The 13,294-nt window shown below is 48.6% G+C and overlaps 1 protein-coding gene across 1 annotated transcript; it reads left to right on the top strand.

The window, feature by feature from the left end:
* Positions 1 to 2,163: 2,163 nt before the first annotated feature.
* LBH (LBH regulator of WNT signaling pathway) lies at positions 2,164 to 13,020 on the top strand. The gene is made up of 3 exons (XM_042824758.1): positions 2,164 to 2,274; positions 2,500 to 2,602; positions 10,616 to 13,020. Exons 1-3 carry the CDS (start codon positions 2,249 to 2,251, stop codon positions 10,805 to 10,807), a joined length of 321 nt encoding a protein of 106 aa, XP_042680692.1. The 5' UTR covers positions 2,164 to 2,248; the 3' UTR covers positions 10,808 to 13,020.
* Positions 13,021 to 13,294: the final 274 nt, after the last annotated feature.

Below are 13,294 nucleotides of genomic sequence, written 5' to 3'. Positions count from 1 at the left end.
TGCTCACCCACCACAGCTGGGCCAGCAAAGGTCCCAAACCAGCAAACGCCTTCAGCCCACACCTATTGATCAGGACAAGCCTAAGGGCTCTGGCACACAGGATCACTCACCCCCCAGCCCCTCCTGGCTCACTGCTCCCAACTGGTCTCACAGGACTGCTTTTTTCTTTCAAGCACGGGCCAGAAGTCACTGAAGAAGGCAATGCTGTGCAGAGAATGGCTGAAAGGAAGGAGTGACAGCCTTTCATTTTTACTTTTTTTTTCTGAGGAAGTAAATAGGGCATGCCCTTCAGCAAATGTCAGGAGGAAGGGGTTGGTGCCACGTGGGGCAGCATGCAGTTCGTATGTTCCAATGTTTCCATGGTTTTGTTTTTCAGTTCCAAGTGGGAAGAGTATATTTTATTCACTAAGAAACTTTCCCTGAAGGACTAGGGGGGGATAGGAGGCTATGAGCTCCTGTGAGCTGGATGGAGGTGATGGAAGTGACACTGCAGGTGTCATGGCACCTGTGATGGCCAGATGGATACTGCAGTGTGTGGATGTGGGGGATCTGGGATGTCAAAGATGATGATGACCCCATAGCTACTGTGCCATCAGCCCCAGAGCTGACCATCTCCCTTCAAATGAATGTAAATGCACTGAATACTGTTGCACTGCAAGCAGGTCCCAAGTGCTTAGTGCAAAAATGTGCAGCAGTGAAACAGGGATCTGATGAGTGTATGGGAACTACTGAGTCACGGCCTGAACCTCTGATTGATCACCTGAGGCGAGCTGTGAGTCAGCCAGAGGAGCACAGGTGAAGGCAATTCACTGTGCTGCCGGAAGGGGGGGGAGCCAGGCTGCACCCGTCCTAGACCTATTTAAGAGCTGGCTGCCAGTGGGGAAGGATCTCTGCTGGAGATCCCTCCTTCTGGTGTTTTGTGGTGAGCCCAGCATAAGGGTAAGCCTTCCATTTATTCTCTCTTGTTATCATAGTCCACTTCGCCTAACTCTCTTGTTTATTTTCTGATTGTAACATCTTGATATCCATTGATTATACACATGAGCATGTTGGGGGTGAAGATAAAAAAAGTAGAAATCAGGTGATGCTGGGCTCCATTTCCTAGAAGTGGCTGAAAACAAAAGGCAAAAATTGACTCTTTTCCAACCTTTTTGGACAAGGTAAACAAGCACGGGGTGCAGTTGTGCTACACAACTTCCCTGCACCAGGAACTCCTCCTGCCTCATAGAGGACCCCACATCTCTGAGGCACACAGACACTTCCCCTGAAGCATTCTTAAAGATGGGGTACAGCTGCAGTGCTGCTGGTGCACACCTCAGCCAGGGCAGATCTCACTTCTCCAGCTTCAGCCCTTTTCCAAGAGGACAATTAATGCACCTACGGCTAATCATATGGATGAGCCTCACGGTGGCTTCCTGCCAAAGTGAGGACTAACAGTAATGACCCTCAAGCTCCTTCACTGGGCCTGAGCCAGGTTTGTTCCTGGTGACGTATCGGAGGGAACTGAGCTCCCTCCAGCCCGGATGTCAATTGCTCAGCCTCAGAAATGTGCTTTGCAGGCTGAGCCCTCTCTTGGCAGGGAGCCCATCAGCAGAGCAATGAGAGGGACCCACAGGGTTCACCTATGCCCACCTGAGCTCCCATGAGCTGGGTCAGCTCCTTGGGACTGGCAATAATCTGGCACAGGGAAGGAGACGCCTGATGTCAAACACCCGCATACGCCATCATTATATAATACAAAACTAAGAAGCTTACACTATCCTGCCAGAGGAAACAAGCACACCTATGCCTGCATGCACACGTGTATTTGCAGCCTTGAGTGCAGCCGGAGCAGAACTGAAGGCAACGCGCGAGCCTCGCAGCTCGCACATCCCTCGCGTGGCACAAAGGCACGAAGTCACGGCAGGCCGCGCATACGAAAGCTCCGCACGGGCGCGCACACAGCGCCCAGCGCCGCACCGCATTACGGCGCTCCCTCCCCCGCCGCGCTCCGCCCCTGAGAGTGGCGCGCCGAAACCATTCATGAAAATGCTGACGTCATGCGGAGGGGCGGGCTCTGAGGAGGCCACGCCCCCGCGGCTATTTAAGGCGGCGCGGCGCTGCCGGCGGGGCTCAGAGGGAGGCGGTGGTGCGGCGCGTGGTGGCCGTGTGCTCGGCGGTACCGCGCAGCTCCCGCCCTCCGGCAGCCTCGTGTGCCTCGGTGCCCTGCCGCCACCCCGAGGGCGTGGGCAGCCTCCGCCGGGACTTCATGTCTGTGCTTTGTCCCCTGCCCTGGTGAGTGGGCGCTGCCTGCTGCCCGTTTCGGGGGGCGCGGAGATGCTGAGCCCCGTCGCTCCGTCTCCTGCCCGGGGGATTGGGATGGGGGCAGGGGCGGGGAGGGAGCGGCCGGATGCTGCTGCTGCTGTCGATCGCGGCTCGCGGACCGCTCTGATGCCGCTTAAACCTCGCTCAGACCTTCCGGAGCCCTGAGGTGGTCTGAATGTTGTCCTTTGTTTCCAGCCCCGATTACCTGAGATCAGCCGAGATGACCGAAGTGATGATGAGCAGCCCGGCTATGGATGAGATCGGACTCAGTCCCCGTAAAGATGGGCTCTCGTATCAGGTGAGCGCTCGAGCCCCTGTAGAGCTGCCTGGGCTGGAACGTGGGCTCGCTCTGGTAAATGTAACAGCAAGTCCTGCAGTAAGGGCTGGTCAGTGAGCTGCAGTGCTTGCTTGGCTGGAACAATTTGTCTGAAATATCGCTTAGTTATCTGCTCAGAGTGCTTTGTTTCTGAAGTCCCTGAACCCTAGCTTGTTGGGTGCGCACAGAGGCGCAGTGGGAGAGGAGATGCCCTAAGGAAGGGTCCATGTCAGACACCAAGCTGCGAGGCTGCTGGGGTCTCTAGGACCGTGGCTTGCAAATGATTTGTCTGCAGCAAAAGGGACTTGCTTGTACAGCACTCAAATCTTCCGAGCTACTCCTTGATTTTCCCCCTGCTTGAAAGGGTTAAGTCTATTGTAAGATACAATGAGGCTGGACACAGCGCTGACAAGCCCTGAGGTGTGCAAGCACAGTACCTGAAGGCATGAGCTGCATCCATTCTGCAACTGGTGATTAAAGTAATTAGCTTTTAACCTCTCAGTCTGTAGCTGAGGTGAAGGGATGATCTCTGACTCCAGCCTTTATCCTTCAGCCTCAGTACTTCCAGTCAATCAAAGAGTGAGCTGTGTATCTTTGCCTACTAGATCTGAGTTTCCCTATCCTGGCAGGAAACTTGTTGGTGAAGTTTAACATAGGAGCTGTATTTGCGCAGGACTTGATTACTCTGCATAGGGTGACTCCTCATGGCAGATTGCAGTTCTTCATTTGCAGATGTGACACAGCCTGCACAAAGGCATTTGTTCTGTGGAGGCATTCAGATTGGGTGTGCTGTTGTACACTTGCATATTTATGTCTGAAAAAATGAGCTACAAGCCTGCAACAGTTCTCTGAGGCGTGAAATCAACAGAACTTTGGGCCATGGCTCAGGCAGAAGCCAAAGCTGCAGGGGGGGAAATGGGACTGCATTGCTTTTTTTGGTCAAAATTCTCTATCTGAACAGTGCAAGTAATTTAGTTTATTGCCTGTATGTGGAAATAGCAGTTCTGTTTTAGTGCTTGAGTTAGTGGAAAGCATATGGCCTTGCTTTCCTCTGCTATAGAGAATGTGTGTAGCAGTGGGAATGGCTGTGAAAGTTGAAGCTATTGCACTAGTCTTGCCAGATATTCAAACAAGTGTCTTAAACAGTATACTGTATGCAGGCATCTAACCCACTCAGGTCAGATGTTGGTTTTCTTATCCAGACTGTGCAGTGGGAGGCAGTCGGGGTGTCCTGCTTATTTGTGACGGATTGTTTCAGTGAGGTTTTCCCCTAGTGCTAATGACTTCAGGGAGTCTGTTTGGGTGAACTGAGAGCAAACTTCTTCAGCTTCAGATGGACCATCAGAACCTGAAGGTGTTTGCTGTAAATGCTAACAACTTGCATCTATGCAGGGCTTGTCTGTTTTGGATCCGTTCTCTGCAGTGATGTGGTCATGGGGTTCTCAGGAGCTGCTAACTGCCTTCTAGTCTTTGGCTCTGTTGTAAGCTGAACTGATGGCAGAAAGGCCTGGGGTATTGAGAGGGCAGATGCTGCTGGGCGGTGTGTGGGCTGGGGATGAGGTCTGCCTCTAAATCAGGTTAGTGCAAAGAAGATTGAGAGTGGGTTGCAACCTTCTTCCTCTTGACTGCATGGCTGAAAATGCATGTCACTGTGAGAAGTTGAAATCATCCTCAAGCAGATGAAAATTGAAGTTAAAATAGCAAGGACAAATCAAATGCAAATAGTATTATGAACACTGTTCTGTCTTGGGGTTTGGCACTTCTTGCTTTATGCTGCTGATGGAGAGCATTTGGTACGTGAAAAATGGTATGCTGGTCTGAGGGCTGTAGTGCAATAACTTAAAACCAGACAGAGCTAACAGAGCATGACTGCTCCAGCGCTGAGGCTTGAGCTAAGCTGCAGCATCTTACCTCACCCACCTGCAGAGCAGCGCGCTCGCAGTGAGCGTGACCACTGTTGGTTACAGGAAACAAAACAGTGGATCCAGAACTATGAGAGGTGAGCATTTAGTTTCCAAAGCTTCTCGTGTAGTAGAACTTGGGTTTGTTCTGCTGCAGAGATGACATGAAACTGGGTTTCAGTTTGCTGCCCTTAGGGCTGTGCAGAGAACGATCTGTGACCTAACTTATCAATTACTGTTTTAAAGTAGTTTTGTTTTCCTAGTAAAGCCTTGGAAGTAAACAGAGGAAACCAACACCTCCAGAGTGTAAACTCTTAGCAGTTTGATTTCTTTACCCCATGATGCTCGCTGAACGTCAGGGCTCCTGCCTGTCTCACTGGTTCCTTATGGTGGAACCTGTGGCTTGTCAGCTTTTCTCCTGCCCACTCCTTGCCTTTGCTCACACTCCAGAGTGTGTTTATACATCCCCAGGAGGTGTGCATCCCCCAGCAGCGCTTCCTGGTGTTCTTTAGGCTGGACTCGGCTGCAGTGATGTGAAAACCTGAACTGCAGAAGTCTCATACCTATGATAACTGAGTTGTCTGTGTAGGCTTAGTAATTTGTATGTGGTTTCATTTGCACAATGTGCTTTCTCGGCATGGATACCTTTTTCCAGTTAGTGTGCCAAATGCTTGCAAGCTGATGTGCTAACTTCAAAGCCTTTTAGTACAGAGCAGTTTTTATTCCTTCTTTTGTAAAGTAAAGCTGCTCTGAGCCCACTGAAGGTGGTGGAAATGAATGGTGAAATCTGGATGCGAGTCTGAGAGCAGGGAGGCACAGACAAAACAGAAGATGCAGCTGAGGAGGTGATGTCATGCTGGGTCTTGTGCCTGCAGTGGAGAGCTATTTCTGGATCTTTAATAGATATCCCATAATTCCCATGAGACTGCTAAACAAAAAAACTCATTGAAATGCAGCTGATGGCTCAAGATGCCCCTGCTACAAGCAGATGTGCCTACAGAGGACTCAGTGCCCCTCCTGCCTGGTGGTCCCCGCAGAGCCAGGCCATTTCCCTGCCCCTTGGAGCTGATGTTCTGCTTGCAGTTTCAGCACCAGGTAGACCTGTTCTCTGAAAAGCCTGTCAGCACTATGCCAGCTTGTCCTCTAATGCCATCTTGCAGCAGCATGGGTGTTGCTGCCCGATAGAAGGCTGACTTGATGTTGTCAAAACAGCTATGTGGATCCTGCCTTATTTCTTGAAAGTGGATCTGAGCACGGCAGTGCTCAGTGAACAGTGAAGTGTTTAAGCAAATACTGTGTCCTAAGCTGAGCATGCTGCTTTGCTGCAGCCTGACTGGCTGATCTTGTTGGACCTCGGCCTGCCTTTTGGGAGACAGGCATGAAGAGGCTGAGCTTGCCTCATGGCCATCAGCTGGGACTTGGTTGTCATGGGGAGCTTGAGCTCTTTAAGTCATGATCGCATCATGCTGGGATCCGTCTGGGTTAATCACAGCCACAGTTAGCTGTGAATGACGTCAGACTGACTGAATCTAGGTGAATAGGCTTATTGCCCCATCCGGTGTTCATGGCAAAGGCCTGGGACATCAGCATTATTGGGGGGAATTGGTGTTAGTGAGTGCAACTTCTTTGCTGGCCCCTGAGGAACTGCAGTGCTGAGGGACATGAGATGCATCAGTGTGCAACACCTCTGTCAGCATTCTACTTTGCAAACAACAGAGAGATAGAAAGCAGTAGTGCAATGGCTTGGGGGCCTGCAAGGGAGCAACATGGGGCTGACCTGGGGTCTGGTGGTGATGGGTGGAGGCTGAGATTCATCTTGTTTGCTTGTGAGGCACTTCTACACCTTGGTTTCTCTCAGAGAAGTCCTGTGTGGAAGCTGGTACTCACCACTGCTGGGATGCCTTCAGAGGCTGTGGAATTCAGAATGTTTAGGATAACTTTACCTGTTCAGCTTCCACGTAGCACGGTTACTAGACAAGATCAGTTAGCTCAGTTACTTCAGGTTGAGCTAATGCTTATTCCAGGGTCTTGGACCCTTATTGAAGGCATAAGCAGTATATGGAAAGAGCAGAGCTCAAACTAATACCTTCCTAGCTATTCTGTGTAGGAAGAAGTGCTGTGCTGAAATTCGAACTGAGGACAAATAGCTCATGGTAACACCTCAGCACATGTTTTTTCCTCCCTACTTGATGTCTCATTACTCTAATGGAAAATTGTTACGATGTTATGCTGCTGAAGTTTCCCTGCCTCTGTCCCCCAAGATGTGCTTGTGACTGAGAAGTTGTCATAGTTCATAAACCTGAGTCACGCTGTGTTCCTAACTAGATGGAGCTCAGTTTCAAGTCATGACTACTGTATGAGTGAAACTTAGCAGCGCTGCTTCTCTTAGCTGGAAAATTCCTCTGCAGAAGGCACTGAGATGATTTAAATACTTCCTGGAAGGAGCTTGCTGTGCCTCTTGGTGACAGCAGAATTTAGTTTCAAGAACTTATATTTCAAATCAGAAACCAGAATTTTAACTTGATACTGCTGGAGAGGTCTCAAACTCACATCTTGGTACTGGGAGGGGAGGTGGTGTGTGTACCTCAGGGTATATCCTGTCTCTGAAGTGGTATGCATCTCAGTGCAGACCTTTGTGTCTTGTATTAGTAATACCACAATGAGGTAAAACTTTCCCCCAAACAGTAACACAATCTGGAAAGATCTTCTTACCTTAGTTTCCCTGCAATATAACTGAAATAGCTTTCAGCCTCTACAGGAGGGGAGGCAGGCACTTTAACTCTTGGTGTGGAATGGAGAGCACAGGTGGGTGTTGTTTTGGATATAAAAGTGTCCCTTGGATTACAGCAGCTCTGAACTAATCTCCTTAGCTGTCTGACGTCTCTCCTGCTTTTGGTGTTTCTCTCCCTGCAAATGCTCAGAGGGGCTATGAGCCTCCCCAGGGCCAAGGGAACTTTCCATTCCTGTTGCCAAGACTTCATTTGAGGATAGGAGAGCTAGATCATCTGAAACGGAGGCAAACATGACTTTCTGCAGATCATTTCAAGCTTTCATTTCAAGTACTGCTTTTCAGTGCTCTCACTATATTGAAAGGTAGGAGTTTCCAGAACTTCATCTGGAGAGGCCCATGAAAACCAGTCCTGCTGCCGCAAGCCTGAAGCAGTGTTGAGCAGAGCACAAGTGTATATTGCTTCTTACACTGTAAAGTTGTCAGATCTCTTGCCATGGGCTGGGAGCTGTGACATGCCACAGAGCTGGGGAAATGTGCAAGCATTGCAGCCATCATGCAGTATTAGGGGGTGAGGAAGAGAGGGAGCTATCTTTGAGTTGCTTCTGAACTTGCCTTTGGCTGGCCTTCCCAAACAGCTGGTTGGTGGCTGTCATTTGGGGACAGGTAGGTCAGCAGTAGGCTCACTCTGATAAGTACAAGGAGGTTGTGTTCTTTGCGTGCTGGGGAGATGCAGAGTCATCTTTCCATGTGGGTGAGCTGGGTAATGCAAGAGGAGAAGCTCCTAGGCATGCTTCCACAGCCAGGCTGTCTTGGCTGCAGTGCGAGAGGGTGCAGAGCTGGCAGTTAAGATCTGTGCCTGCTGCACTCTTGGGGGGAACTCACTGCAGGCTTTCTCCAGAAGCTTTTCTTCCCATTGTCTAAACCTGGGGAGGGAGCAGATTCTGCTCATGGGAGTGACGTGCGGCATGGCAGCGCTCGTGTGGATTGATGGGAAGCTGGTGCTTGCTAATCTTGGTAAAAAGTGCCTTGCAACTCAGCTTGTTTTGGGGTTGACCCAGGAGACTTTTCCATCCCATTTCCCTGGATGTGCAAACGAAGTCTTAATCTGCAAACCACTTCCCTTCAGTCCCTGTACTTGGCCAGCAGTGCTGCCCTGCTTGTCACATGCTAGGAAATTTGCCTTTGTATAATTTTTCCATTGATGGTCCACACCCCTTGAAAATGTAGTTGCAACATCTCGCTTCATGCTGCCTCTACGATTAAAAGACATGACTTAGTGGAAAAAATCTTGACCTTCTTGGGTTTGGTCTGTCCTGCAGCTATTTGAGATAAGATTGTGCTGGTTTTTTATTAAAAAAGCTGCACGCCGTGTTTTAGGGATTTTTTTTTAATAAGGAAATGACTGCTTACCTTCTGGAAAAAAAAAACAACCACCTGTCAGACTGTTTTCAAAGAAATTGCTCCAATTTGACCCAATGTGCTTAAAATGATAGCAGCCAAAGGTTAGTTTAATTATTAGACTGCTATTTTTCTTGCACAGGAGGCTATTTTCATGACACTATCAGCTTATATAACCTCCTGAACCACACTTCTTTTTCCATTGCAGCCTTCTAAACAATGTAATGTCAAGGGTACTTTTTTTTCCTGTCCTGAGCTGAGATATCAAGTTGATGCTTTAGAGCTGTTGACTGTACTTCCAGTAATGTACTGAGTGTCTGAAACTGCCTTTGTTTGGCTCAAAAGCCATAAAGCTCCAAGCAACTGTTCTGGTCTCACTTATCCTGAGAGTGGCAGTGTGCAAGGGCAACTTGTGCACTGAGTCACTTTCTTCAGCGTCTGCTCCCAAAGTTACCCTGCCTGACTATATTAAGTAGCAGCCTGGCTTTTTCAAGTTGATAACCTGGTTCCTACAAAGCTTTTCAGTGTGATTAATAGTTGCTAGGCTGAAGAACAAGTTGATGGAGTGGGGTTTGAGTAAGGCTTTCCCAGGCTGGTGGGATAGCTGTGTGATTGGCATGAGGAGTGTGGTGCTTCATGCTCAAGGCTTCTGGGTCAGGAACCTGCTTTGGAGCTGGAACCACGAAGATCAGAAGAGGTGAATTCTTGCTCCCAAAGGAGCATCTAACTGCAGTGTTCCAGTGTGAGGTTTGCTGTGCCCCTCTCCGCAAGGATGCTCTTGTGGCTTGGATGAATTCAGATGGTGTTCAGAGAAAGCATAGTACGTGGCTCCTCATGTCATCTGCACCTCCAGGAAAAAGCATTTGGTATAAGCCTCTTCAGGCTGTTTTAATGCACCCATGATGGAAAATGGATATGCAGATAAAATGTTCTGAAATAGAGCTGCTTAGTCTTCTGGATACCAACTGGGGGATCTGATATGGGAACTGGTTCTGTCACTGAATGCTTTTTCTCAGGATGAGGTGGGGCTTGTAGCAGTTCCACTAGCAAGGCATTCCTGTTCTGTTCACTCTCATTTAGTTATGCAGACCCACTGTTAACATTCCAGCACGGCTGAGTGCAGCTTTTCCTGTACCTATATTTTTGCATTATTTTCTGGAAGGATCAAAGCCTGCAGCCCAATGGCACTACCTGTGGGTATGGGCCCTGATGCTGCTGCTATGGCGGGGTGGGGTGAGGTGTTTCTTTGCATTTTGAGGGACTGGGGATAAGGAGGTCCTTGTACTTTGTGCTGGGATGCGTAATTCTTAGCTAGGCCATAAATACCTCCAGCCCTAAGAAACGTGGTCCCATTTTTGACCTTCGGGTCAGTCTCTAACAATTCCACAGACCATCTTCCTGCTGAATTTCACTGCTGATGGATAGTAGCTGTAGCATGCAGAATACTACCAGAATGCAGCTGAACTTCTCATGCAGACTGTTTCTGCTGCCTATGAGTAACACCAGGCACAGCCCCTTACTGTGAGGGTGAGGCCTGCTCTGGTGCTGTGCTACCTTGTGCCTCCTTCTCCTTCTGGCAGCAGTGCCTGGAGCACAAGTGTAGCTTCACTGGCAGCAGGAAACAAAGATCAGATTTGCAGATCGAGATAGCTCAGTTTGCAAACACATGAGCATTCATGCAAAAGCTGTGGTGGGAGGGGGTGAGGCTTTTGAGTAAATACCCCAAAGCAGGTGCCTATTTGATGAGTCTTATCCAAGCAAACGTGTGTGCTTTGAAAGCCTCTTGGGCTGTGCTGATTTCAAGTTCTCAGCGATTACTAAGAAGTTGAGGGGTTTTTCCCATCACCCAGTTGTGTACTCTGTGTCCAGACTAGTCCACCCTGAAAACCAAGTTTTGAGAGTTGGATGTTAGCTAAGACTGCTTGAGAGCAGCTCCTCTCACAGGCTGTTTCTTGGCTCTTTCAGATTTTCCCCGATCCCTCTGACTTTGACTGTTACTGCAAGCTGAAGGACCGCCTGCCCTCAATCGTGGTGGAGCCAACGGAGGGCGATGTGGAGAGCGGGGAGCTGAGATGGCCGCCTGAGGAGTTCCTCGTCCAGGAGGAGGAAGAGGAGGAAAGCTGTGAAGATGCAAAGGAGGACAACAAGGAGCAATAAATGGCATCTGAGGAAAGGCAAGGGACTGCACCCTTCTGAAGGAAGAGCCACACTTTTTTTGAAAGTCTTTTTAAAGAGAAAAGACAAGTTCAACTTTGCACCTGCAAGATTTTAGTTTTTTTGTATTCTCTGTATTGAGAACTGAAGCCCTTGGTGTCACCAGACCTTCTGAGGAAGGAAGGATGTAACGCAGAGAAATGTTTGCTGTTCTCGAGATCGCTATCTGTATTTTTCTGAGGTGGAGGCAGCAGTGAAGTTCCAAGCACGTGGCAGAGGGTGACCACTTGAGGGATGCTGGAGGGGGGAGCTTGGGGATGGGGAGTGCAGAGGGAAGCCAAGCAAAGCAGTGTTCAGCTGGGAGCTGCTTTTGACCAGAAGCCTGAGAACAGAGTGGTCATCTCAGATTTGTTTTTCCTAAAGCTTCCATTTTCTGTGTCTGGAGGTGGAAGGGTTTGTAGCAAAGCATCACAAAATGCTCTAGTGCTGAGGGACCTGTAGCTTTCCCCAGTTCAGCACCTCCTAGGGTCAAGTGAGCATCCTTAGGAGTAGTGGGCTTCTTGCTCTCGCTCTTGAGCCTGTACCAGTCACTTTCCCAAAGCTGTCTTTTCACCCTCTGTTTGCCTTTAGACCTTTCAATGCTGAACAGCTGTATTTGCAGGGAAACGTTAGGCTGCTGCTTGTCATCTCTGCTGCTGCAAGGCCCTAATTGATCTTGCAGGCAGTTAGCTTGAGGTAGTGCAGAATTGATGTAAAGACATCCATTTGCAGCATGAACTAATGTAGATTTGAACACATGGATTTTTCTCTCCTATTTGCCAAGGCTACTGTGGTTGGTCTTGTCTTGTTCCAGTGCCCAAAGCTGAAGGGTGAGGATTGCACCTGCTTGCCTCAGTGTTTTTGAGGCTGTAAGGTTTCATATCTCAACTTGCTGGTCAGTGGGCTTGGGGACAGGTTTGGTTGCTCCTGCACAGGGACCTGCAGAAGGGGAACACTGCCAGACTGGAGGTAATACGAACACTGAACACCAGACAGTGTGGATTATCAGTGAGGAGGTGGAAGGGAGCTCTCTGGGGAGTGTTAGCCTGAGCATCCTGGAACAAGATGTCTGTTCTGTGGCAAGGATGAGATAGCTGTTTGTGGGTGTTTAATGGAGTGCAGACTGTTCTGTAACGTCTGTGTTTGGGTCCTTCTCATGGTATCCTGCTCCAATGGGGAGCAGTCTGTCTCTGTTTGGGGAGGGAAGTCTGGTGCCACGTGGGGTAACTCACTATTTTCCTGGAAAGTGATGCTCTTGTGGCTTTGTGGGCCAGCTCAGGGAGCCAGCTGCTCTTGGAATAGGATGAGAACAGTTACTACCTAAACCAAATCCGGGGTCACAGAAGAGTAAAAGAAATGTCAAGGCCTTAACCAAACTTTCATAATAATCCCAATGCCACCCTCCTTTGCTTGTAACAGGTTCCATTTTTAAAATCTATTTGAACATGTGTATTTGTATTTTTAATACCTCATGAGTAGTTGAACGCTGGCAGGGGTCAGGAACTGCTTTTAACCTACTAGCAGGATCATTTTAGTCTCGTCTTGCTTGTGTTTTAAACATAATGGCAATAACTTCTCAGCTCTACGTAACTGTTTCAGGCAGATAGGAAAGCAGGAGAAATTCAGTGTTCCCGCAGTGCAGCTGGTCTCTAGCCTTGCAGGCCTGGTTATATTCTCCCTGCCTGTCTGGGTGGATGATTTATCACCAAATGGTCATCATGTAGTGATACCGCTTTCTCTGATGGATTCAGCTGTTGTATCTGTAACACTTGTTCTAATCTTGCTGTCTTACCTGAATGAGCTTATACACTTGTATACCAGCCAATTGTCCTATTTCTAAGTGTTACTCTCAGTCTGTACCACCAAGTCAAAGCTGTATATCAAAGATACTATCGTCTGGCAGCAATGAGATGGCAATCCATGGACTCAAGACCTGCTGTCTGCCCTAAAGACTTGTGTATTTCTGTCTGCATCCTTTTGTGAAAGTATTGTGTATATTTCTATTTGTTGAACGCATCTAAAGAACAAAGCACTCCAGTAAAACTACTCCTGTTGTAGGATATACATTCTATATTTCTGTAATTCTTTTTGAGCCTCAGGGAGAAGCTAGCATTTTTTTCAAACTACATTTTTGTCACTGTGACAGTTGTAAATAAAGTTTGAAAATGCTTTCCAAACATACTGGCTTTGTTCTTACTAATGGATGGGTTTGGATGGTCCCTTCCTTACCAGTCCTTGTTTCTGCTATGAGGTGTGCTGATTTGCAGGGTGAACATAAATATCCTGAAGTATGATGTCTGTCAGGTCGAGGCTGTCCTTTGAACCTGGAGATACTTGTGCTCACCTCAGAGCATGCTCTATGAAATCATGAACCCAAATCAGCTTGGGGAGCACGGGGCAGTATCTTTGCCTTCCATCTTCCTACAGTTGCTTATTGCTGTGCAGCAAAGA

This window comes from Centrocercus urophasianus, unplaced genomic scaffold (genome assembly GCF_019232065.1).
Source record: "Centrocercus urophasianus isolate 14NV4802_14NV808 unplaced genomic scaffold, USGS_Curo_1.0 seq_10, whole genome shotgun sequence".
NCBI lineage: Eukaryota > Metazoa > Chordata > Aves > Galliformes > Phasianidae > Centrocercus > Centrocercus urophasianus.
This window is presented reverse-complemented; position numbering and strand designations above follow the sequence as displayed.

Coding starts and splice junctions, on each gene's coding strand:
- LBH (XM_042824758.1), top strand. CDS start 2,249: ATGTCTGTGCTTTGTCCCCTGCCCTG. Junction 2,275..2,499: donor GTGCTTTGTCCCCTGCCCTG/GTGAGTGGGCGC, acceptor CTTTGTTTCCAG/CCCCGATTACCTGAGATCAG. Junction 2,603..10,615: donor AAGATGGGCTCTCGTATCAG/GTGAGCGCTCGA, acceptor TGGCTCTTTCAG/ATTTTCCCCGATCCCTCTGA.